Here is a 22,896-nt window from a genome sequence, read left to right as displayed (position 1 = left end):
GAGGTCTATTGATTGAATAAGAGGTAATTAATTGATTGAAATATATGTCAATAAATAACTAAGGTTATGTTAGGAATTTGAAATAGGTCTAGTGAGTAAATACTTATATTGAAAAGTAAAAGGGAGGTGTAGAGAGAATGAGAGGTATAGTGAGTAAATTTGGAGATCCCAATAACCACTCTTTCTCAAAATCTAGGATGGACTGTAACCACCGTATCCTATGTGTAGGTACGTCTTTGATTGTGCAACCGAAGTTGTTTTAGGGCCAATTACATATAAGTCCATTTTGAGACATTTTTTTCCACATAGATCCACCCTAACATTTTTACCCACATAAGTCCACCCAAGTCTAAATAAGGTTTTGTATTAAGTATTGAAGTTCAACATAATTACAGACTGCTATCCAACAAAAAAATTAGATTTTCTCCTTTATATTTACAAGAATGCCACTAGTATAAAAAGTCAACAATCACTCTCATTTCGGAACAGTCTCCGGCGGACCTCTGGCGAGGTTTCAGGCAGACCTCCGGCGAGGTTTCCGGCCGACCTCCGGCGAGATTTCCGACCGACCTCTGACGATGACAAAAATTACTACTACCAGCTATAAAAGCTACTACCACCAGCTACAAAAGCTACTACCACCGCCTATAAAAGCTACTACTGTGAGGTTTACGATGAACACAAAAGCTACTACCACCAGCCACAAAAGCTACTACCACAAGCGACAAAAGTTACTACCACCGCCTACAAAAGCTACTACTGTGAGGTTTCCGATGAACACAAAAGCTACTACCACCGCCTACAAAAGCTACTACTGTGAGGTTTCCGATGAACACAAAAGCTACTACCACCGCCTACAAAAGCTATTATTGTGAGGTTTCCGATGAACACAAAAATTACTACCACCAGCCACAAAAGTTACTACCACCAGCCACAAAAGTTACTACCACAAGCTACAAAAGCTACTACCACCGCCTACAAAAGTTACTACTGTGAGGTTTTCGACGTTTCCGACGAACACAAGAGCTACTACCACCAGCCACAAAAGCTACTACCACCGCCTACAAAAGCTACTACTGTGAGGTTTTCGACGAACACAAAAACTACTACCACCAGCCACAAAAGCTACTACCACCAGCTACAAAAGCTACTACCACCGCTTACAAAAGCTACTACTGTGAGGTTTCCAATGAACACAAAAATTACTACTACCAGCCACAAAAGCTACTACCACCAGCTACAAAAGCTACTATCACCGTCTACAAAAGCTACTACTGTGAGGTTTCCGACGAACACAAAAAATACTACCACCGGCCACAAAAGCTACTACCACCAGCTACAAAAGCTACAATCACCATCTACAAAAGCTACTACTGTGAGGTTTTCGACGAACACAAAAAATACTACCACCAGCCACAAAAGCTACTTCCACCATCTACAAAAACTACTACCACAATCTACAAAAACTACTACCTTTAGCAACAAAATGTACCACCGGTTACAAAAGAGAGAAAGAGAAGATATGATGGAATCGGTTAGCAACAAAATGTACCACTGGCTTCAGCTTTATCAGAGAAATGATGGAATCAGAGGAGCAAGAGAGAGAAAGAGAAGATAGAGAGAGAGAGAGGAGGTGGACCACGTCATCAGAATCGGTTTGACCTTTGCGTTGATGAGATGCAGTCGAGGCCGAAGCGGAGGTAGTCGAGGAGTCTTCGACAGTGGATCCAAAAGTCATTGTCGAGGCGGTGGCAACTTTGTCACGGCGGCGGCGGCGGAATCGAAGTGGAAGAATGGATAGAGAGAAGGTTCAGATCTATGGTTTCCGATCCCGGTCTTCTTCTCTGCCGCTGACAACTGGACCGCCATGAAGGACGTGCAAACCACGACGAACGACGCTTGTGGAGCTCTCAACTAATCGTATTTGGCTCTGGTCCTTATGTCCGATCTGAAATTCTGAATCCGTAAGAGAGAGAGAGAGGAACATATTTGGTGTAAAAGATCGGAGGGTATTTTACGTATATAGTAAAAACAAAATGACATATTTAGGCTTAAAAGTGGACTTATGTGGGTAAAAATGTTTGGGTGGACTTATGTGGAAGAAAATATCCCAAAGTAGACTTATATGAAATTTTCTATTGTTTTTAACCTATCGTCCTTGGACTTGAGTTTTTATGGACTTGGGATTCAATGAAAATCAAGATAATTACTCCGTTGCAATCGGGACAGGATATCAACTTACCAAGCTAGTGTCTACCTTGGTGGCCAAGGAAATTTTATTGGTAAATTTTATTTACAATAAATCAATAAATAAAAATAAAAAAGTGATTGTGTAATGAGTAATTCAAGACCATCCGCACTTGAAAGTATGTCATTTAATATTGGTTTGCCGCTTGTGCCGAAATCAGTAATTATCCGATCTGGCTTGTACGTGCTAATTGTCGGTAATTATCCGAGGCCAACAAACCAATATGCACACCTTCACATGGCCTGAACTTGTTCATCATCGATCCCCTTGATGCCCTGCTTAGTAACAACTAACAAGTCTACACTATTAGACTCGGCAATATTTACGTGCAATGTTCGCCTTTATAAACAATATTATTGTTTACTTTATTTTCGATATGAGATTTAATTACAAGATGACCACGATGTATCGTCTCATATCATTACACGTGGGTTAAAAACCATTCGCGGACAGCAGACTCGGCATTCCCTTGTATACGTATATTACAAGGTACGCCCACAGAATGAAGGGTTTGCTGGTTTCGGTACCAATGTCGATCTAGACTGTATTCTCTCTCTCTCTGCTTTCCTCATGTATCCCACTATATATGTGAACTTGGATATTTCAAAGGTGTTTATGATCATCTATGGCACCTACAGCAGCAATGCTCCTTCTCTCTGATCACCCTCACTCTCATCACCACCTCAAACCATCTTTTGATTCTGATCTTCCTCCATTGCCACCACCTGTAACTAGCTTTCTGGGTGTTCAAGTCTCGCCGCTGAAGTGGGTTTCCAGACTGAGAACCGGTATCGTCTGCAAAGCAAGAGCAGATTCTGATTACCATGGCCGGGATGGGAGGTGCATGGTTAATGATGAAACGTCTGAGGCATTGATGGAAAAGAGGTTTGAAGAAGCGCTTCGACTCAGCTGTTGGTAGAAGCCAAGCTAGCTTGGAACGTCCTCTATGTGCTTCTGGTTATTATTATCTGTATTTTTGCTTTTGTTCTCTGCTATAACCTTTTGTACAAATTGTATAGATGAACAGTGCAAACATTTCACAGTTGCAACCTGTTCAATGGTAACAATTTTTACTTTAACTTAGTTTCACGGTTTTCACCAAAACTTCAAACATACAAGTGTTGGGTTTATCTGTGGATTCAATTGTAGGCCTGAACTGTTTGATCAAATGAAAATAGGAATGATGTAGATTTCATCATCACAAGGGGACATTTTTGGATGCTAAGGACCTGTGAAAAGGTTTGGCGCATAATAAGACCCTACCTTTTGAGCTTTGATCAAGCAAGACATTGAATTATATATTCAGCTAATTGTTGCTTGATTTTAGAGCCTCGTTACTACATATTAGACTTGAGAGAGTAACGAGGCAATCATAAGTTTCCCGGAATCTCAAGCGAAGCCAATGTTGTTGACGCCTGCATTGCTGCTCTGGAAAAGAATGGCTTCCCATCTTTGCCTGTAACTGTCGGAGAGAATCAAATTGCCGGGATTTGGAGGTCAAAAACAAAAAGAAAATTGAAAAATTAGTGCGGAATGGGACTTTTGCGGGACGACGCGGGCCTAGGCGGTCTATGCTGTGTGGGTCGAGTGGGGCTTGGGGTCCACTCTTTAAATGAAAATTACCTAAAAGGACTAAAGCTAAATCGAATGCCCCCTCGACGGAAAGCCGATTCTGGTTCAAGTTTAGGAAAGCGCTGCACTACGCCTACGTAGTGTACGCCATGGTGATCCAGCCACGTGGCTCACTAATGATCACACATATTTAACTATTGTCAGCAGTAAAAATATCATGTATAAAGTAAATTTTAAGGACATTGATGACATTCTTACAATCTCAATTTTTTTTTCCTCTATTAGTCGATCTGCTTTTCTTCTCTCGATTTCCTTGCTCTTCTCCAAGTTAATCTACACATCTCCACCACACAAGCTCCCTCCCCTTTCATCTGATCCAACCGGCATCCGGAGAATCGCAAGGAGTTTGGGTGGCGACGAAAGTGTGGAGGCCGGAGAAGGCTTCCGACATGCCACCGAGGTCGTTGTCCATGTCGACGACAATGAAGTCGCAACCGGAGACCCCCGCAATGGTAGGACATAAGCCTAAGAGGAAGAGGGCGTCACCTTGGGTTTGGGTTCAGTTTGGGTCTCTTGATTTGTTTGGGCTCGCATATCCTTCCTTTCTTCACAGCTTCTGGGATTTTGGATTTCGGGGATTAAGATTGAATATTGGAAATTTTATGTGATTTGACAAATTATTAAAAATTTAGTTGTTTTCGGATGAGAGAGTGGAAATATTGCGGCTTTGGAACTGAATTGATGCATGCAGATTGAAGTATTTAATTTTGTTGGGATTTTGAAGTTTTGAGAAGTGGCTGATATGTTGCTTACTGCGTTTTGGATCAAATTGGTTGATTTGTAACTAACCAGTGTGATTGAAAGATGCAAGCTGTATTTGGGATGGCTCTAGCCACCATTATTTTGACAAGCATGGCAGCCAATAGCCATGGCGACATCAACAACATCTCCAACCACTTCTGTGTTCGGTGATTCATTAACAGATGTAGGAAACAACAATTTTTTGCAGTATTCTCTTGCAAAGTCGGGAGAGCTACGGAGACAAACTGATTTTACAGAGTTAAGGAAATTTACACTGTTATCCTCTAATTGGTCTCAGTAAAAACTGATTTACCAACTCATCGGAATTGACATATATACCATTCTGTAACAATCCGTCCAAAGACGTATGTAAAGGCTGGCGTATTCTAGAACTTGCCTCAAGTTTAATTTGTTTCACAGCTGCCAGCTGCACTCTCTCACAGCTCCCTAGCTAGCCTGGTCAAGTTTCTTCCTGAACTCGAGGGACCTTTTGTACTTGAAACTGGCCATGTCTATATCAGGCTGGTATCTCTATTATATTAGAAAACCACTTTAAACTGTCTTCCATAAGTATAAAGTTTACTAAAATAAAAGATATCAGAGAGGGTTATTTCTGTAAAACAAACAGAAATTTACCAAATTATGTTTCGTCAATTTTACCCTTAATGAGTTATAAATGGTCCCCGTGGTTTGAGGTTACGGTTATGTTTGTCCTCGTGGTTTAAAAATATTTAATTTCTGTCCTCGTGGTTTATATATCGACTAATTTTAATCCAATTAGAACATTACGTTTAACACCGTTAGTGAGGTTGTCACATGTTCGTCGTATGCTATATTAATTTCGTCTTTTACCTTTAAGAGGAAGATCATCTTCTCAGGAACTGTGTTATGGGTTTGGGTTTAAGATCTGTGTTTTCTGGGTTAGAGATTGCAAATTGTGATTTCAGCTTCGGTTTGAGATTTGTGTTTATGGGTTTAGTTTGGTTTGGTCGGGAAGGCTCATAATCTCAGATACAGAGTAGCCAACACAAAATTCGGTCTTGGAAGAGAGGCAAAAACAAGTTTTTCGAGGAATGAGATTGTGTAACTCCAGAATTGAGGTTCGATGGAAGCAAGGGGTTGGAGGTGATGAATTTAGATGCAACGTGATAAGGTTGCGTTGGAGAAATTGGGATAAGGTCAACAAAGATTTGGGTAAGGAAGTTACTGGGAGCAATTTGAATTAGCATAAGAAAAGAAGAAAGCAAAAAACACACATTACAAAACCAAAATGGAACGTGCAATGGTTAATTAACAAGCAATGGGTGACCGGAGTTTAAGCAAAAGACGAAATTAACCCATTATGTGACGGATATGTGACAACCTCACTAATGGTGTTAGACATAATGTTATAATTGGACTAAAATTAGTCTATATATAAACCACGAGGACTGAAATTAGATATTTTTAAACTATGGGGACAAACATAACTATTACCCCAAACCACGAGGACCATTTATAACTTTTACCCTGTTAGAAAGCCATGTCTTTTTGGTGTCAAAGGTTTCACCAATTTTATGAAGTCTCCAAACTGTCCCCCACAAGTATAAAGTTCACTAAAATAAAAGATATCAAAGAGTGTTATTTTTGTAAAACAAACAGAAATTCACCAAATTGTGTTTCGCCAATTTTACCTTTAATGAGTTCATTGACGAGGTCTCTTAAAAATAAAGGTTATTATAGTAAGAAGCTAAATTAAAAAATAAAATAGTAAAATAAATAGATAATCATGGAGAGAAAAGTGGGTAGTGGGACTAGTGATTGTATGCATGCATAGTACAGAGTAGTAAACTAGTAATGGCATGAACGACTCGATCGACTGTTTGCAGATTAGTTGGAGTTGGGGAATCAGAGGAGTTGCAGCTGTTTTGCTTCTTCGTGAAGTCGGAAGGGAATAACCCTCAAATTAAGGATCCTCTAATGCTTTGGTTTACTGGTAGGTGGTCCTGGTTGCTCTGCCGTCTCTGCCCTTTTCTTTGAAATAATAGGTCACATGCACTACCATCCATATATATATATATATAGACACACTCAGACACACACGGAGCCGTTCCAAAAAGGACGTCCGCATAGTCCTTAAAGTGCGGACGTTCCTCCGTTCTCTAACGTCCGACGCCGGCGACGCCTTTTCTTCTTGCCAGAGGACAGCAGACCTACTGAGCTTCCTTTTGTTGGTGGACTTGCTGGTTGCAAATTTCCAACCAACCTTGATCGGTCTTGAACTTTTCAGTGAGGTTACTGCCCAGAGCTCCAATCCCGATCTTTCTGACCTTCTTCTTCATATCAACACCGTCCCGGAGGCCTCTGCTGTCCTCCAACAAGAAGAAAAGGCGTCGCCGGCACCGGATGATGGAGAATGGAGGGACGTCCGCACTTTAAGGAGGTGCGGACGTCCGCCTCTGATCCGGATTATATATATATATATTCAGAGTTACCTAATTAAGGTTTAACTGGTTGGATTTTGGAGCTTAATTTGGTCACACCAATCATTTACCTCTCATTCGTTTTACAGGTCCATTAAGTTTTAAAGTAGAGCAGTACAATGGGAGTTTCACTACATTAATTAGTCTTATATCAGCAACATTAGGGACCAAGAAGCAAGAATAAGCAGTTTTGTTATGCAGAGTCGAGCATTGAGTTCCGCAGTGATGAACTTGTTAGAATCATTCCGGTGGATACCGCATTCATCATCAAGCTATAGCTCTTACTAAAGGAACAAAGAACTCCCACTCATGACTTATTGAACAAACCAATGAGATAGGTACGTTGGATCAACCTACAAAACAAAAACAATAAGAGGTAGCAAATTAAGGGAGCCCCCGTTGATCCTTCTGGATTGTTCAATTGGCTATACACAGCACGAAATGGAATGAATTCTTGCCTCGCGGATCCAATATTATATTACCTTTCCTGTCTTAGTCGGGAAAGAATATAAAAATGGAATTCCTTTCTTCATGGTTTAGGTATTCCAATCAGTTCGTTCTTTAAGCACATACTTTCCACTTCTAAACACCAACTACTCGATTTGTAAACGACGCAAAGGGAGAAGCAGAAGAAATCTTCAATTTCTGGTAAGTTTTTGTGGTATTCGATCATTTATTAATTATTATAGCATTGACTTGTACATAGTATATTTTAAAATTGTTGTCAAACAATTATTAAATGTTAATTCTTAATAGTATAATTAGATCACCTTTAATTAATTGATGATTCTCCAACACTGTTGTATTGCTCGAACACATAACCTGTAACTTTCTCTAAAATAGGGATAGTGATGAGAGAGGAAAATCAAAATCCCTAAATTCATTAACCTCTAAAATTTTAGGAAACGATTTATAGAAGGTTTATGTAATATGTAAACTAGCTAGGGAATATAATATATGTTGATTTTGAAGCATATATAAAAGAGAGAAGCAATCGCGCAAATATTTGAACATAAATACGAGTACCTATTCTATAGATTCTTCGTTACGATCATTTTTTTTGGTATCAACACGTAGGAAGATGCCTGCAAGCAATTATGCAGCTGCTCCAAATGACGTAGAAAACCAAATCAAACCTCTAGAAACTTCTCTCCACGAAGAGCTGGTTTGCCTGTCTCCCTTGTCCTCTTCCTGCTGCATAAACAGAGTTCCTTATCACATACGAGTTAAAAATGAACAGGCATACACACCTAAAGTGGTGTCCATAGGCCCGCTTCACCATGGGAATGATGCCTTCAAAGCCATGGAAGAGCACAAAAAGAGGTACCTCTCAGATTATCTAGATCGCACAAAGGTTCGTGTCGAAGATTACATAAAGAAAATAAGGCAGCAAGAAGCAAGACTGCGTGATTGCTATGCAGAAACCATCGAGTTGAGCAGAGATGAATTTGTAAGAATGGTTGCAGTTGATGCTGCATTCCTAATTGAGCTGTTAATCAGGTTCGAGAAGAAAGATTTTCAACGAGACGGAGACCGTTTATTCGGCAATCCAAACCTGTTCTATGACGTACGACCTGACTTGTTCTTGCTTGAGAATCAATTGCCCTTCTTTATTCTTGAGAATGTCTTTGATCTATACACTAGAGGAATTGAAGGAGTAGTCCATTCGAGGAGAGCAACTAATGAGCTCTTAGTTGAGATTTGTACCAACTTCATATTTGCTCTGGTGGGTGGTGAGCCTAGTAAGAAAGAGCATTGTTTGGCTTTGATACGTGGTACTGACATGACCCGCCTGCAGCATTTTGTTGATCTTATATACATTGTGTGTCGTCAACCATTCGGAGCAAGAAGTAGAGGGAAGCCGGAGAGTCTAACCATACCAACCATCACGGAGCTACACCATGCCGGAGTTGAGTTTAAGACAACGCCAAACAAAACAAAGCTATTTGATCTTGGCATAGAATTCAGCTTCAGCGATGGAGTTCTGACCATACCAAACTTCGTACTCAACCTTACAATGGGGGACATAACTCTGAACATGATTGCCTATGAACAATGCTATGTTCCTACGTTATATCCAAGTGACTGTGTTAAGCTCATCAAAGATCTTGTGAGAACCCCAGGTGATGTGGAGTTGCTTGTTGATAAAGGAGTTGTTACAAATAAATCTGTTCTCGACGAACGAAATGGCTTCGACCTTGATCAATGACCTAGCACAAGGGGTTCGTTTCAACACAGCAGACTTTATTTATGCCACTCATTGTAATGATTTGAACAAGTATTGCAGAATGAGGCGGCACAAATGGATGGCAACTTTGAGACAAGATTATTTCAACACACCGTGGACAACCATCTCCGTCGTCGCAGCTGCTTTTGTGATCATACTAACTCTTATCCAGACAGTGCACTGATTGTGTGATGGCAACAAACTAATAAACTTGTGTGCTAGCTTTATTTATTTGTAGGATTTAGAAAAAGTGATTGTGTGATGAGTAATTCTAGGCCAAGCTAGCACTTTGAAAGTGTGTTGTACGTAATATTGGTTTGGCCTCGAAAGTGCCTCACACAGCTACGTACGTACACAACTGTGCTCGGGGCAGTGACCGAAATCACTGGCAAATTTGGGTGTTGTGCTAAGTAGTGTGACCTCACCCGAGGTCAACAAACCAACATCCACACATTGAACATGGCCAGAAACTTCTTTCATCGCAAATCACTTTAACGCCTTACTTAGTAACAAGTCCACGTTACTGGACTCGGTAATATTCATGTCTAATGTTTTACTTTATAAACGATACTATAGTTTACTGTATGTTCGATGTGGGATTCAATTGCAATTAAGATGGCACGTTATTAATATTGTTTCATATGATAATATACGCGGGTCTTAGAACCATTTGGGGACAGCAGTCTCAACATTACTTGGTATATACTCAATACAAGCCAATGCCCACAGAATATAGGGTTTTCTGGTTTTGGTACCAATGTCTAGATTGTCTTCTCTCTCTTTCCCTTCGTTATGCATCCAATATATGTGAACTCGGATATTTCAAAGGTGCTTATGATCATCCATAGCACCAGCAATGTTCCTTCTCTCTCACCCTCACCCTCACCACCTCAAATCAAATTACACGCCATAGTTTAGTTATGATCTTCCTCCATTGCTACCAGTGTTTGAGTCCAATTTAGCATTTTCGGTGGTCTTCAAGTAATTTTCAGCTCACAGACCGGAAACTGCAGCCCAAATATCTTTTATTTTATTTTTGGGTAATTGGTCTATTGTGTTGCGCAAGGAAAACATTTTCTCTTTCAGGTAGGGAATCATAATCCTATTTTGAAAGTGAATCTGTGATCCTTCTGTATCAAGGAACCGCAAAACCTATCTCATAAATAAGAGGTTTCTAACCAATATTGAAAGCACCCTCCTCTTGACAAAGCATCTTTTTGCAATCAAAGTCTCTCCGGAGCAAATAACAGATCGTTTTCTGATTTCGGTGCGAACATTTTGACATGCTAGTTGGGACTCGAAAGACTAAAATATTTTATCCACTCGACCTCTACTGTTTCGAGTCTCACTGGGTGTGCCAAAATGTCCGCGCTGATCGGCAGACGATCTCTTTCTAGTTGTTGCAGGTGTGGTAGCACCTTGTGGTGCAAGTTGCCATTGATGTGCGTTGTAGTCTTACTTCTTCTTCTTCAAGCGATTGCGGACAAGAGGAGTGTTGGGTTTCACGCATCGGATTGGTCAATAGGATACGATATCGAGAATACAATTATAATAGGGAAAAACAAACACACATAACAACACAAGATTTAACGTGGTTCCCTCACTCTTTGAGCTACGTCCACGGGGCGTGATCCAATCTTTCTTTACTATATTGAGAATAATGAGAACTAAATACAAGGTGTTTCACTTAAGTTTATAACCCAAACCCGAACCCTTGAACCTTTGTACACCCCTCTCAACTCACACTCTCAATACCCAGTAAAACTAACTCTTTTACAACACTTGACAAAAAATGAAATTCTCTCTAAATAAGAGACTACACAACTCGGATGCCACACTACACAATGCCAATGTCAAATGGCTATATATAGCCAACTCCTTCACTTACAACATGCAGAACCATGCATGGAAGAAAAGTAAAGTCTTGCTTTTCCATCTTTCCCGTTCAATGTTTCTACACCAATAGTCTCAAACTATTACCAATAGATCTCAACTATTGTTTTCTCTACATACATGTTCTCACTCTTTCACTATGCATTGTGCATTCTCACATGAGACTTGTTCTCTTACTTCAAATATGGCTGTACCACCCTAGCTATATCTAGTTCCATAGCATAATAAATGATCAACTTCTCATGCATTTACCTTGTGCATATTGCAGCCAATTTCTTCCATTCAAACAATAATGCACCTCTACAAAACATAGCATTAATTTTGAGCCACATCTCAACAAGGAGAACTGACTCCTATTGCAAGGTTCTTCTGTGGCCTAAACGGATCTAGGACTTCCACAAATTGATACCTAATATCAAAATGAAGAAAGGGTATGAAGCAATTCTTAAGCCGGCATGCATCCTACTTTTCTCTTTCTTCTTTTTTGAACTCAGCCGGCACTCTAAATGTAGGTTGCAATTGATCTGTCATTTCGCATTGGCGGACCATCTTAATTGGATGCTGGTAAATAGTAATAACTAAAACTTCTAACTTTACATTCCAAAACTCTAGCTGGTCTGGGAATCATCAAATTGTGTTGTCTTGTTGATGTCGTCAAGACAGACAAGACTTGAGTTGTGCCATTATATTAAGAGCAAGTTTCTATTTCATCTTGCATGCACCAATCTAGAGGAGCAACAAGCACTGATCTGCACTGTATGGTGAGCTTCCAGTCATCTATCCGAAGGAAAAACTAACTTACCGCAGCCTCCTCCTATAACATAGAAGGTAAGAAACTGACCTCCTCATCTTCTTTAAAAGTGACGGAGAATGTGTTCGATTTCCTTCTTAATTGTATACCAGTATTCATTTCATTTCATAACTGAATAACAACAACTATCTGGTCTACATCGTCATATAATAATTTGTAGTAATATATAATAATTTGTTGTAATACATATACCCTGCATTTGTTTTAAATCATGCAATATAGCGTGGAATGTTAATAACAAAGAGTTTGTTGCTTGTGGCTGATGCCAGGATCTTTGTCATCCATCATTGCAAGCACAACAAATTCACCTGTCGAGAATGGGAAGAAGCAGTCAATTGGTGAGTTCAGTGAGAGAGGAGCTGGATAGTTTGCTTCCCCTGTATCCTCTGTGCAGTATCTACAAAGTTCCCGAGAGACTAAGGCGTGTAAGCCAAAAGGCGTACACACCTAAGTTAGTCTCCATAGGTCCACTTCACCATGGCAAAGAACACCTGAACCCCATGGAGGAGCATAAATTGAGATACCTGCAACAGTATTTACGTCGGACACAAGTAAACTTGGAGGACTATGTACACAAAATAAAGGCACAAGAAGCAGGATTGCGCAGTTGCTATGCAGAAACAATTGCCTTTAGTAGTGACGAGTTTGTAAGAATTATGCTTGTGGATGTCGCCTTCATTATTGAGGTCTTACTGAGATTCCGCTTCCATCAGTTGTCAGAAGAGAATGATCGCCTATTCAACAGAACATGGATGTTTGAAGAATTATGGATGGACTTGCTTTTGCTTGAAAATCAGTTGCCATTCTTCATTCTTGAGGATTGTTTCGACACTGACAAAATTCAAGCATCATCTAACATTTCTGAGAGGCTTTCCCTAATTGATCTTTCTCATTATTTCTTCACAAATAAATTGCAGATAAAGGAAACAGAAGGCAATTTGGAGATCATACGTTCTTCTCAAGTAGAACATTTTGTTGATTTTTGTAGAAGTTTATATCTTCCACTGAAACCGTCAACTACAGCAGGTCCGATGACCAAAACCACACCCAGCATCACAGAGTTACATCGTGCTGGAGTTATGTTTAAGTTGAAATCGAGCAGTAACTTATTTGACATAAAGTTCATTAGTGGCGTACTCGAAATTCCAAAGTTAGCAATAAGTGATGAATTAGAGATAACAGTCAAAAATATCATTGCCTTTGAACAAACTGACTGCAGGGAGACCATCATGAGTGATTATGCTTTCATCATCGACCGTCTTGTGAAGACTTCAAAGGATGTGGAGCTGCTTGTTAGTAATGAAATTCTTGAAAATGGGCTTGGTAGTAGCTCTGCAGCCGCTGCTATGATTAACAACCTTGCTGATGGATTGACTGTGGCTCCCAGAGGCTGCTGTTATGGGACTATTTTGAAAGACTTGAACGAGCACTGCAGCAACCCACAGCACCAGTGGCGGGAATACTTGCTTAAGCATTTCCGCAACTCAACCTGGCCAACTAAGAAAACTACTGCGGCTGTTATTTTTCTAGTACTCAGTCTCATACAGACAATATGTCTTCTTATCTTTATAGTCTTGCTCAGCTAAAGAACAGTCTCACACGATAAGTCATCAACTCGACCTCTACTTATGATGGGATGTGCCTCCTCTTACTTTGTTGTATTGTAATAGTGACTTTTTGGGTATTCCGCTAATTCGTTTTTGCTAGTTTTTTTCATTGTAAGTTTATTTGTTTGGTCTCCCTTCCTGTTGTTTACTTTTCTATGATTATGAAATAAGGGCATGCTTATCTTTTTGATAAGAATGGGTTAAGAGAAAAGATTTTCATTAGATACAGCTTTAATATGCATGTTTTTGTATTAGGGAGGTAACTCCTCTCTTTCTCTTTCAAAAAGAAGGAAAAAAGACGGTGAAGTGTAAAAATATCGAGTCAGTTTCCACAGCACCATATTATTTGTCAGTGAAGAGTAGAGTAAGATCTCTTACATCAGAGAAAAATTGTGTATCGCGCTTGTGAATTTGTTCAATCAATCATAGTGTTTCAGCACAGTTGTGTTTTCACATGCCTCCTTCAAATATTTGGGTTCAGCACAATCTTCATCCTTCTGTTTCTGTGCTTATGGGTATGTGGTTTGTATATAGGGCTTCCTAATCTCAAGGCACAAATTTCTTAGAAAGCAACCAGAGTTTCAACTTATCCGATAATTATCTTACTTTGGTTTCACCGAAACTTACAAGATGTAGTTACCTACTACTGATACTTCAGAACAGGATTGTGTCTTAATCAACTAGAATTATCACCAAATTCTATCTAAAAAGAGAATTAAAGAACAATTGCTTCTTTTTCTATAAGGAGAATATTACAACATTTTATTGATTTTCAATGTTTAAGAATCGCTACCTTATTAATGTTGAAAACTTTAAGAGATACAAAGATTGCACAATCATAAATGTACAGGAAGGATTGATATTGGTACCACAATTCTGCTTCTTAGAAAGTCAACTGAGGTTGTAAGTTTTCTGCAGTAATATATCCAGAATTTTGACGTTGTCTCTGGAAATAAGGATGAAGACTATGAACTCCCTCCAAGTAGACAGGCGTCTGCATTTCTATCAGTCGTGAAACCTACACAGACAACACGTTTATTCAACATACAGTTCCACCAAATTTTCAAGCTTAACAAGGCATGGGAAATGTTGGAGCATATAAACAAATTACAATGAACATTGAAACAAGAACTAATATCATCCAAGTAGTAGATATATGATTCTCAGTCCCAAATTTACTGCAATTCATCATACGGTTAAGTTGGTCATGGACACAATCAAAAGAAAGATCAGTGTTTCAGAGAAAAAGACCACCACTTACTGCTCGGTGGAAAGCAAACAGTTCTTCTTGACCAGATAGCATGGATACTAAACCAGTCGGGGCACCTCCTGAACTAACATTCCCTCCTGCTAAAACATCACGCCTAAGTTTTGCACCTTCTGTCTCTGTTTCAAACTGGAAACTGGAAGCAAACAAGAATACAGTAGTGAGAAAACCAAAAGAACCCTTAGGTCAGTAATTTCTAGTAGTCTAGTACAAGTATAAAAGATATATACAAATGTACCAACTCATATAGAAGTCCCGGTCATGCTGATAATCAAATAACTGAAATCAGTATTATTTATTCTTTCCGTCTACAGAAAACTATCTTTGGATTTTCACCAACATACAGCAAAAAGTTTCACCATGGGATGGCACATTTTACCTTAAACCCTTGAGATGCTATAAAAGTGTTGCAAGACACTAGCTAACACCAGTGATAGGTACTCATACTGTGCTCTTAAGATAGCTAATATGCAAAAATTTGCAGTGCAAGAAGCACAGATGTACTTGAGGATACAAACAATATCAATAAACAAATACAACTAAGAAAAAAGGGCAATCAGCTGCAATTCCTGACCCAGAATGAAAATCTCAAAGCATTTAAATCTCTTGGTATCATTAAGAACATATATAGAAAAAAAAAAAAAAAAAGGAAATACCTCTCTAGATCAAAAAGTACACCCTCATCAGTTCCTTGAAACAAATCATCAATAGAAGAAGCTGCAGAGCAAAATAGGCGGCAGTGATGATTGTATAATTCATCAACGAGGGTAATAAACCTCCGTGCCTGAAAAGTTTGAAGAAAATTTGGTTTTATAAGGGGTGCATACAAAAAATATACAAGATTAAAAATGAACAGACATATGGTATGAGTACATGTATATATATATTTTTATATTTAAGAAGTATGTATGTGTTATTTATTTTCTCAGCCCCCCCTTTCTTTTTTTTTTTTTTTGAGAGACCCAAAGTACCAATATGCACTACTGAATGCTATTAATTCTTTTTTTTCAGTAACAGAAAATACATCCCAAGATCTCATTCTTTTTCAACTATATCTTAACATTCAACACTTATTGCCAGTAATTCTTTTAAATTGAAATGTAGCACTAGAACATCAAACAGACCAAAAACAATGTAGAAAAGCAGTTATAGTACCTTATCACGGATACGCATACTCATAACTGGAATGCCAGATATGAAAACAGTATGATAATTTTCTGCTACTGCAATATAATCTGCTGCACCTACCTGAAGTCAATTGACAAAAAAGAGTGATTTTCGTCAGATTCAAGGAAAAGGCCCTAAAAGTTAATGAGAAGAAAGTGCTTAAATGAGTTCCTTTATAGGTAGGTCTGAATATTGTCATTCAGCAGCCAAGCGTCTTGATCAAAATATTTTGGAATACAATATTTACTGATTAAATAAATTTGAGAAAGAAAAATACAGCTCCATCAGAACCATTGCACTTAAGCAATCATCAGAAAATGATGGATAATAAACTATAACAAGAGAAAACCACACTTACAGGCCGGCCACATAGGTACTCAAAGGAGAATCTCGATACTCCATTACAGCTTTCAGGAACCTCCAATTTTCTGAGTTAAGAAAAGGGTCCTGAAATTATATATGACTAACAAATATATGTCTTTACTTTTGAAAGAAGCACATACTAAAAAGTAAATAAGTACCTTCCGAACATCACCGAAATAGTACTCGAGGTGATCGGTTCACCTACTTGGTTTGTGACTTCATCCCACTTTCTCTCAAATTTCTCCAGAGCAATGCTGTCTGAAGGCCAAAAGTAGTGCTCCTGTATGTTTAAGCAGGTAAAAATATAATCACCTGATTTCTTATATTGTATACAATATATATACCAGAGGAAAAACAAATACTTGAAAGGAAAATAATATGAACTTGACTTTATCTATAAAGTAAGATACAGAATTTCTAAAGGATAGATGTGTTACTAATCCATATCCATCAAATATTTTAATAAGAACTAAAAATGACTGGGACATGAGATACACCATGTCACCATTAAGATATAGATCTATTATAACAGAATTAAGGCATGTATTCAAACTATCAGAAATTACAGTTTGGATCGATTTTCAAAACAGAGAAGAGCAATTATTAACACTTTCACCCTCACCTGATCCTTAGATCTTTGATTTTGAGCTATAACACGGCGGTAATCTACCTCACTTCCAATCAGAACGTTCTCACAGTGCTCATTCAATTTGGCAACAAACTTTTGGAAGATCTCCTTTTGCATACCATCCTGCATGAGAAATTTTAGTTTGAAGGGAAAACTATTAAATCTTAGGCATCGTGACATCTCTATAAACTCCAATGAAATGCTGCTATCGACAAAGAAACGAATTAAGTTTGCTAAATAATTTGGACAAGTGTTTAAGAAAAATTGATATATGATGCAAAATGCCAATATATAATTTATAAGTAAAGTTGCAGGGGTTAAACACAGCTGCACACCTGATTTAAGTCTGTTGGTGCTCGGTTACTGGTGGCCACAAAAACAGTTCCAGTACTTAACAATCTGCTAACAATTCCAGATAAGGCCACAATAGCAAATACATCAACAGTCTGTAATAAAAAGAAAGAAATCCCAAGTCATAAAATGAGCTTCAGATTCTATAAGCTTGTTTTCATTTCTTTTCCGCCATTTATTACAGGTTTGAGAGCTCGATCCTATGGTAAAACTATAGCTATGGAAACAATTCAATGCAAGTTGAGTTTATAAGATGAAACTCAATTAGATTAATATCCAACTTTGAATGAGATATAAGGATCGTGAACTGTAATAAAAGATTAAAAATAGATGGAAAGGGGAAGAAAATTCAAGAATAGATCTTGAATCAACTTTTAACAGACAAACTATTTGTTTTCTAGTGATTCATATCACCAGATCATCATATGATACCATTCTAATCATTGAAAGCCTCAGCAGATGTCCATCAGTTCAGTTATCTTCTTCAATTCTAGTTGCTTTTCATATGGAATGAAAAGCAATTACATTACCGAGTCAGTAAATATTAACCGCACATTCCTCAATCAAAGAGACAGTATTTCAATTTATAACCCCTTCTCATAAAATTAGAATTATATAATCATATGCCCATCTGGCCCAGTGTGGAATCAACTTGTCACAGTACTAAGAGAAGAAACTATTTTAGCACACATATAGCCTGACCTGTATCTCATCAAAACAAAGAATGCTGCCACCCTTTTGATCTGCCTGCCGGTCTAGGAGAAGTTTATCTGCTACAGCTGGAAGGATGTTTTTCATCTGAACCTGTTGTTTGTAGTTCTCTTCTGCAGCTACCCACTCCTTGACCTTTGAATCAAAGGGTAGACTCATTATCCAATTGGCAATGCTGGACTGCAACGACTTATCCGCCACTTGGTTTTTCCAAGTCTGATGCATCTGTTCATTAATTTTCAACATAGCCTGCAAATACAATCAAGGGTATAACTTACATTATCAATGGTCATCTTAGAGAGAAGACAATCTATATCTTCACATTTCGAATACATAAAAAGTAGGTACACATGAGTATGAACAGTTAAGCTAATTCATTCAAAACCCCACCTCATGAAAGTGATATCTCTTTCGATGCTTAACAATTCCTTCGGTGGCACTATAGAACATGTCCATAAGCATTGTCTTTCCTGTTCAGAATATCAAACTTCGATTCATACATCCACACCTTTACTTTCCAGATAAAACATACACACAATACAGAACCATACCGCTTCCAACATTGCCATAAATATACAGTCCTTTCGGCGCAGCAGGAGCAGTTGGCCGACGTCCAACAACCGAATCCAACTTCCTCTCCCGATTAAGGTACGACACCCATTTCCCAACTCCAGGTTCTACATTCTCAGGTCTTTTCCTGTTCCAAAACAAATTCACAACATTAATAAAAACACACATTCAAAGAGGTACAAATTCGCTTAGCATTTTCGATAATGTAGCTTACTTGGACATCCATCTCCCGAAAACCTTATTCCCTTGGTTGTTCCCTGAATCATCCTTCTGCTTACCCTCAGCTTCCTCCATCAAAATCCTCCTCCTCTCATTCTCTCTCTTCTTCTCCCAATTGGCCAAACTTGTCTATACAAAAAATTTAAACATTAAAAAAATTCAAGCTTTGAATTCTCAAACTTCCAAAACTGACCTCAAAATTCTTACATGATACTCCTCCATATCTCTCTCATACTTCTCTAATCTCCCCAGCAAATTCTCCAGCTGCGAAGCCACCGCTTCTTGGTTCGGATCATGCTGCAGCTTCCCTTGGTCTACTAAGCTCCTGTACTGCGTCAATGGCCCTAAAAACCACAAACCGTATCAGAATCCAGAAATCATAATCGCACAGAAAATTTACAAAAAAAAAAAAAAAAAAAAACCTAAAAGCAAGCTTTCTGGAGCTGGAAACAGCTCGATCACAGTAGCAGCGAATCGCATTGACGCGGGAGCTGGGCTTTGGGCCGCGGCGAAGCCCATATAGGAGCGCGGAGATCGACAAAGCTTTTCTCATTCTAAATCGATCAAAACTTTCAGCAGTGACGTTTCAGAATTGAAAAGCGTTCCGGAAAGTGAGGAGGGAGACGAAGAAGGCGACGTGGCCGATTTTCCGACCAGCCAAGTGGAAAGTGTAGGAGGTTGGTAGGGGAAAACGACAATGATTGCGTCGTCGTTTTTCTCTTCCCAGTCCCTAATATTTGTCTCGTCTGTTTGATTAGTGATAGCCGTTATGAAGCTGATCATCAAAACCAGAGAAGCAGAGCAGAGCTGCTTAGCTCTACTCCAGATATGCGACGTCGTTTCGAAGCTGAAGCAAATCCAGGCTCACATTGTCAAACTGGGCCTCCGGAACAACCCCTTGGTGCTGACCAAGTTCGCCGCCACCGCCTCCGACCTCAAAGCCGTCGACTACGCCTCGTCCGTCCTGTTCTCGCCGGATTCCGATACGCATTTATACGATGCTTTTCTCTTCAATACCATTATCAGAGCTTACGCTCATACCAGTCACGCGAAGCGTAAAGCTTTGTGGTTTTACAGGGTCATGGTTAAAGGTGGAGTCTTGCCTAATAAATTCACCTACCCTTTTGTTCTTAAGGGCTGTGCTGGAGTTGGGGACTTGAATTTGGGGAAGTCGGTTCATGGTTCGGTGGTGAAATACGGGTTTGGTGATGATGTTCATGTCCGGAACACCATGGTTCATATGTATTGTTGCAGCGGTGGAGGGGTTGAGAGTGCACGGAAGGTGTTTGATGAAATGCCGAGCTCGGATTCTGTTGCGTGGAGCGCGATGATTGGTGGGTATGTGAGGGTGGGGTGGTCTAGCGACGCGGTGGAGATGTTTAGGGAGATGCAGATGAGGGGAGTGAGGCCGGATGAGGTTACTATGGTTTCGGTTTTGTCTGCGTGTACCGATTTGGGTGCGCTAGAGCTTGGGAAGTGGGTGGAGTCCTACATTGAGAAAGAGGGGATTCAGAAGAGTGTGGAGCTTTGTAACGCGCTGATTGATATGTTTGCGAAATGTGGGAATGTTGATAAGGCGTTGAAGCTGTTTAGGAGGATGAGTGGGAGAACAATTGTTTCTTGGACTTCTGTGATTGATGGTTTGGCAATGCATGGGCGCGGGGAGGAGGCTGTTGGATTGTTTGAGGAAATGATTGGAGATGGGGTGGAGCCGGATGATGTTGCGTTTATAGGACTGCTTTCGGCTTGTAGTCATTCCGGATTGGTTGATGAGGGGAAGAGGTACTTCAGTATGATGGTGGAAAGATTTAGTTGTGTACCTAAGATAGAACACTATGGATGCATGGTGGATATGTTATGCAGGGCTGGACGTGTCAAAGAGGCATTGGAGTTTATTCGTAAAATGCCTATTAAGCCAAATCCGATAGTTTTGCGAACGCTGATCAGTGCTTGCCGTGCGCATGGGGAGCTTAAGCTTGGAGAGAGCATCACCAAAGAGTTAATCAGGGCTGAACCCATGCACGAGTCAAATTATGTCCTGCTGTCCAACATCTATGCAAAAATGAACCATTGGGAGAAGAAAACCAAGACTAGAGAGGCGATGGACAAGAAAGGGATGAAAAAGATCCCTGGGAGCACTATGATTGAGCTAGATAATGAAATTTATGAATTTGTGGCGGGAGATAAATCGCATAAACAGTCCAAAGAGATTTATGAGATGGTGGATGAAATGGGGAGGAAGATGAAGAGGGCTGGCTATGTTGCCACTACATCAGAGGTTTTGCTAGATATTGATGAAGAAGATAAAGAAGATGCTTTAAATAGGCATAGTGAAAAGTTGGCCATTGCCTTCGCCCTTCTGAACACGCCACCGGGAACTCCTATTCGCATAGTAAAGAATCTGCGGGTTTGTGAGGACTGCCACTCTGCTACTAAGTTCATCTCTAAGATTTATAATCGAGAAATAGTGGTGAGGGACCGAAACAGGTTTCACCATTTCAAGAATGGTCTGTGCTCCTGTAAAGGTTTTTGGTGACAAACTGATTACAATTTCATGAGTATTATTTCATTTTCTGAATTGCGCTTGTCTGGTAACTGCAATGATGGAGACCCCGATCACCATATCCTAACTATTCTTGATACGTTGCTCTTGTAACTCTGTTTTCATAACAGGAAATGGACTACTCAGGAATGTTTGTCAACTGTGTTCTCATTCCAGGGGATATCCGTACTCAACTCTTTACATACAAATTCATAGCTGATGGCTTCTGTGTACTGTAGATTTGTGAGGGAGCTATGAAGGTTTGGGTTGCACTATGGAAAATCCAAAACGATCATGCACAAGTTGGAGATTTCTTATCCATGACAAATGATACAGAAACAAAATAGACAAAAGAAAATGCAACTTTTTTTTTTTTTTTGGGTTAAATGAAGTGATTCATTTACGGGGCAAAGCTCAAAAGCCCATGATAGAGTACATAACAACAATAAGGAAAGTAATCAAGCAACTAATCTCAACAAGAGCTAGCAATAGCTGACTACCCTTAAAAACTTAAAAAACTAAGAACATAGACCCAGTAAGTGGCCCAAAACATTTCAAAACCCTAGCAACCAAGGAGGGTCGTCGAACTCACGATTCCGTAAAGATGTTCCCGTGTGTTATGAATCAGAGAGTCTTCCTTGGTCAAGCTAGGAATGTGAGAGTTAGTGTTCTTCGATTAAGTCTTTCTCTTTCCCTAAAAAGCCACGTGAATAACATGTGCTGCTGTGAGATATAAACCAACATCTAACTTGGTTTATGTGCCAAGTTAGATGTTGGACAAGTGGCAAGATCTGAATGAGTATATATATGTCTGAATGTAAATTTGCTGCCGCAATCAATGAATCTTTTGCATTTGTTTTGAATTCCATTTCCTTTTCTGTTCTTAGCTTTATTAGCTAGGGTTCCAGATCCCTGTTACCGTGCCAATCGAATCTCAAATCACAAACCATAGGAGACCTGATATCCAAAAGATTCGGCTGTTATACATATTTGTATGATATATATTAAGCCGTGAATCGTTCGATTGTTTAGTAATTTAAAATTCAAAACGATCGGACGACTCACGGCTTAATATATGTTATACACGTATGTGTATAATAGAAAAGTCCGTATCCAAATTCTCTTCACTAGAAGAAAATGCAACTTGCGGTCCCAGCGGAGGTAGCTTTACAACGATGATTGTCGGATATTATTTATCCCAATCATTATGTTTGTGCCATTAGAAAGAGAAAGAAACTCCATTTCTAGCTACCTTATCGTTCTATGAGTGGAGATCGCAGCAACCCAGCAAAGGCAACAATACACTTCCATACTTGCATACGTTGCGCTAAGGTGTGACTTCGACTTGTTTCTTTGAGTTGCAAATTCATTACTTTCTTTTCTTTGTTGATCTGTTATGTCCTTTACTCCTTTTTGTAGAATCTCATATTTTTCTAGATACTTAAATTTAGAAGTAA

At 39.3% G+C, this 22,896-nt stretch overlaps 5 protein-coding genes across 5 annotated transcripts in view; 4 read left to right on the top strand and 1 right to left on the bottom strand.

Moving 5' to 3' along the window:
- Window positions 1-8,164: 8,164 nt before the first annotated feature.
- On the top strand, window positions 8,165-9,292 carry LOC101300697 (UPF0481 protein At3g47200-like). Its single transcript, XM_004292952.1, has one exon. The coding sequence runs from the start codon at window positions 8,165-8,167 to the stop codon at window positions 9,290-9,292; it is 1,128 nt and encodes a 375-aa protein (XP_004293000.1).
- Window positions 9,293-12,331: 3,039 nt separating this feature from the next.
- Window positions 12,332-13,600, top strand: LOC101300419 (UPF0481 protein At3g47200-like). Its single transcript, XM_004292951.1, has one exon. The coding sequence runs from the start codon at window positions 12,332-12,334 to the stop codon at window positions 13,598-13,600; it is 1,269 nt and encodes a 422-aa protein (XP_004292999.1).
- Window positions 13,601-14,460: 860 nt separating this feature from the next.
- LOC101300122 (lactation elevated protein 1-like) lies at window positions 14,461-19,416 on the bottom strand. Its single transcript, XM_004292950.1, has 14 exons — window positions 19,320-19,416; window positions 19,105-19,241; window positions 18,893-19,026; window positions 18,660-18,805; window positions 18,499-18,578; window positions 18,100-18,357; window positions 17,382-17,492; window positions 17,041-17,169; window positions 16,577-16,698; window positions 16,414-16,483; window positions 16,044-16,136; window positions 15,545-15,672; window positions 14,883-15,024; window positions 14,461-14,639 (listed from the first exon to the last, which is right to left on the bottom strand). The coding sequence occupies exons 1-14, from the start codon at window positions 19,414-19,416 to the stop codon at window positions 14,505-14,507; spliced, it is 1,782 nt and encodes a 593-aa protein (XP_004292998.1). The 3' UTR covers window positions 14,461-14,504.
- Window positions 19,417-19,610: 194 nt separating this feature from the next.
- On the top strand, window positions 19,611-21,433 carry LOC101313670 (pentatricopeptide repeat-containing protein At4g21065-like). The gene has a single exon (XM_004291417.1). It carries the CDS (start codon window positions 19,667-19,669, stop codon window positions 21,431-21,433), a length of 1,767 nt encoding a protein of 588 aa, XP_004291465.1. The 5' UTR covers window positions 19,611-19,666.
- A 1,263-nt stretch (window positions 21,434-22,696) lies between these two features.
- Window positions 22,697-22,896, top strand: part of LOC101299836 (UPF0481 protein At3g47200-like) — a 1,564-nt gene continuing 1,364 nt past the window's right edge. Inside the window, exon 1 of the mRNA XM_004292949.1 lies at window positions 22,697-22,771. The gene's annotated coding sequence lies outside the window, so the exon portion shown is untranslated. The remainder of the gene's footprint in view (window positions 22,772-22,896) is intronic.

Source organism: Fragaria vesca, linkage group LG2, assembly GCF_000184155.1.
Source record: "Fragaria vesca subsp. vesca linkage group LG2, FraVesHawaii_1.0, whole genome shotgun sequence".
Lineage (NCBI taxonomy): Eukaryota > Viridiplantae > Streptophyta > Magnoliopsida > Rosales > Rosaceae > Fragaria > Fragaria vesca.
The sequence above is the reverse complement of the archived record's forward strand: the minus strand, read 5'-3'. Positions and strand labels throughout refer to the sequence as shown.

What these genes read in the sequence shown, in the direction of transcription:
- LOC101300697 (XM_004292952.1), top strand. Translation starts at nt 8,165, where the DNA reads ATGCCTGCAAGCAATTATGCAGCTGCTCCAAATGACGTAGAAAACCAA.
- LOC101300419 (XM_004292951.1), top strand. Translation starts at nt 12,332, where the DNA reads ATGGGAAGAAGCAGTCAATTGGTGAGTTCAGTGAGAGAGGAGCTGGAT.
- LOC101300122 (XM_004292950.1), bottom strand. Translation starts at nt 19,416, where the DNA reads ATGGGCTTCGCCGCGGCCCAAAGCCCAGCTCCCGCGTCAATGCGATTC. An exon ending in TCCAGAAAGCTTGCTTTTAG is followed by an intron (nt 19,242 to 19,319) that starts GTTTTTTTTTTT and finishes TGTGGTTTTTAG; the next exon opens with GGCCATTGACGCAGTACAGG. An exon ending in TGTTTGCTTTCCACCGAGCA is followed by an intron (nt 14,640 to 14,882) that starts GTAAGTGGTGGT and finishes TTGTCTGTGTAG; the next exon opens with GTTTCACGACTGATAGAAAT.
- LOC101313670 (XM_004291417.1), top strand. Translation starts at nt 19,667, where the DNA reads ATGAAGCTGATCATCAAAACCAGAGAAGCAGAGCAGAGCTGCTTAGCT.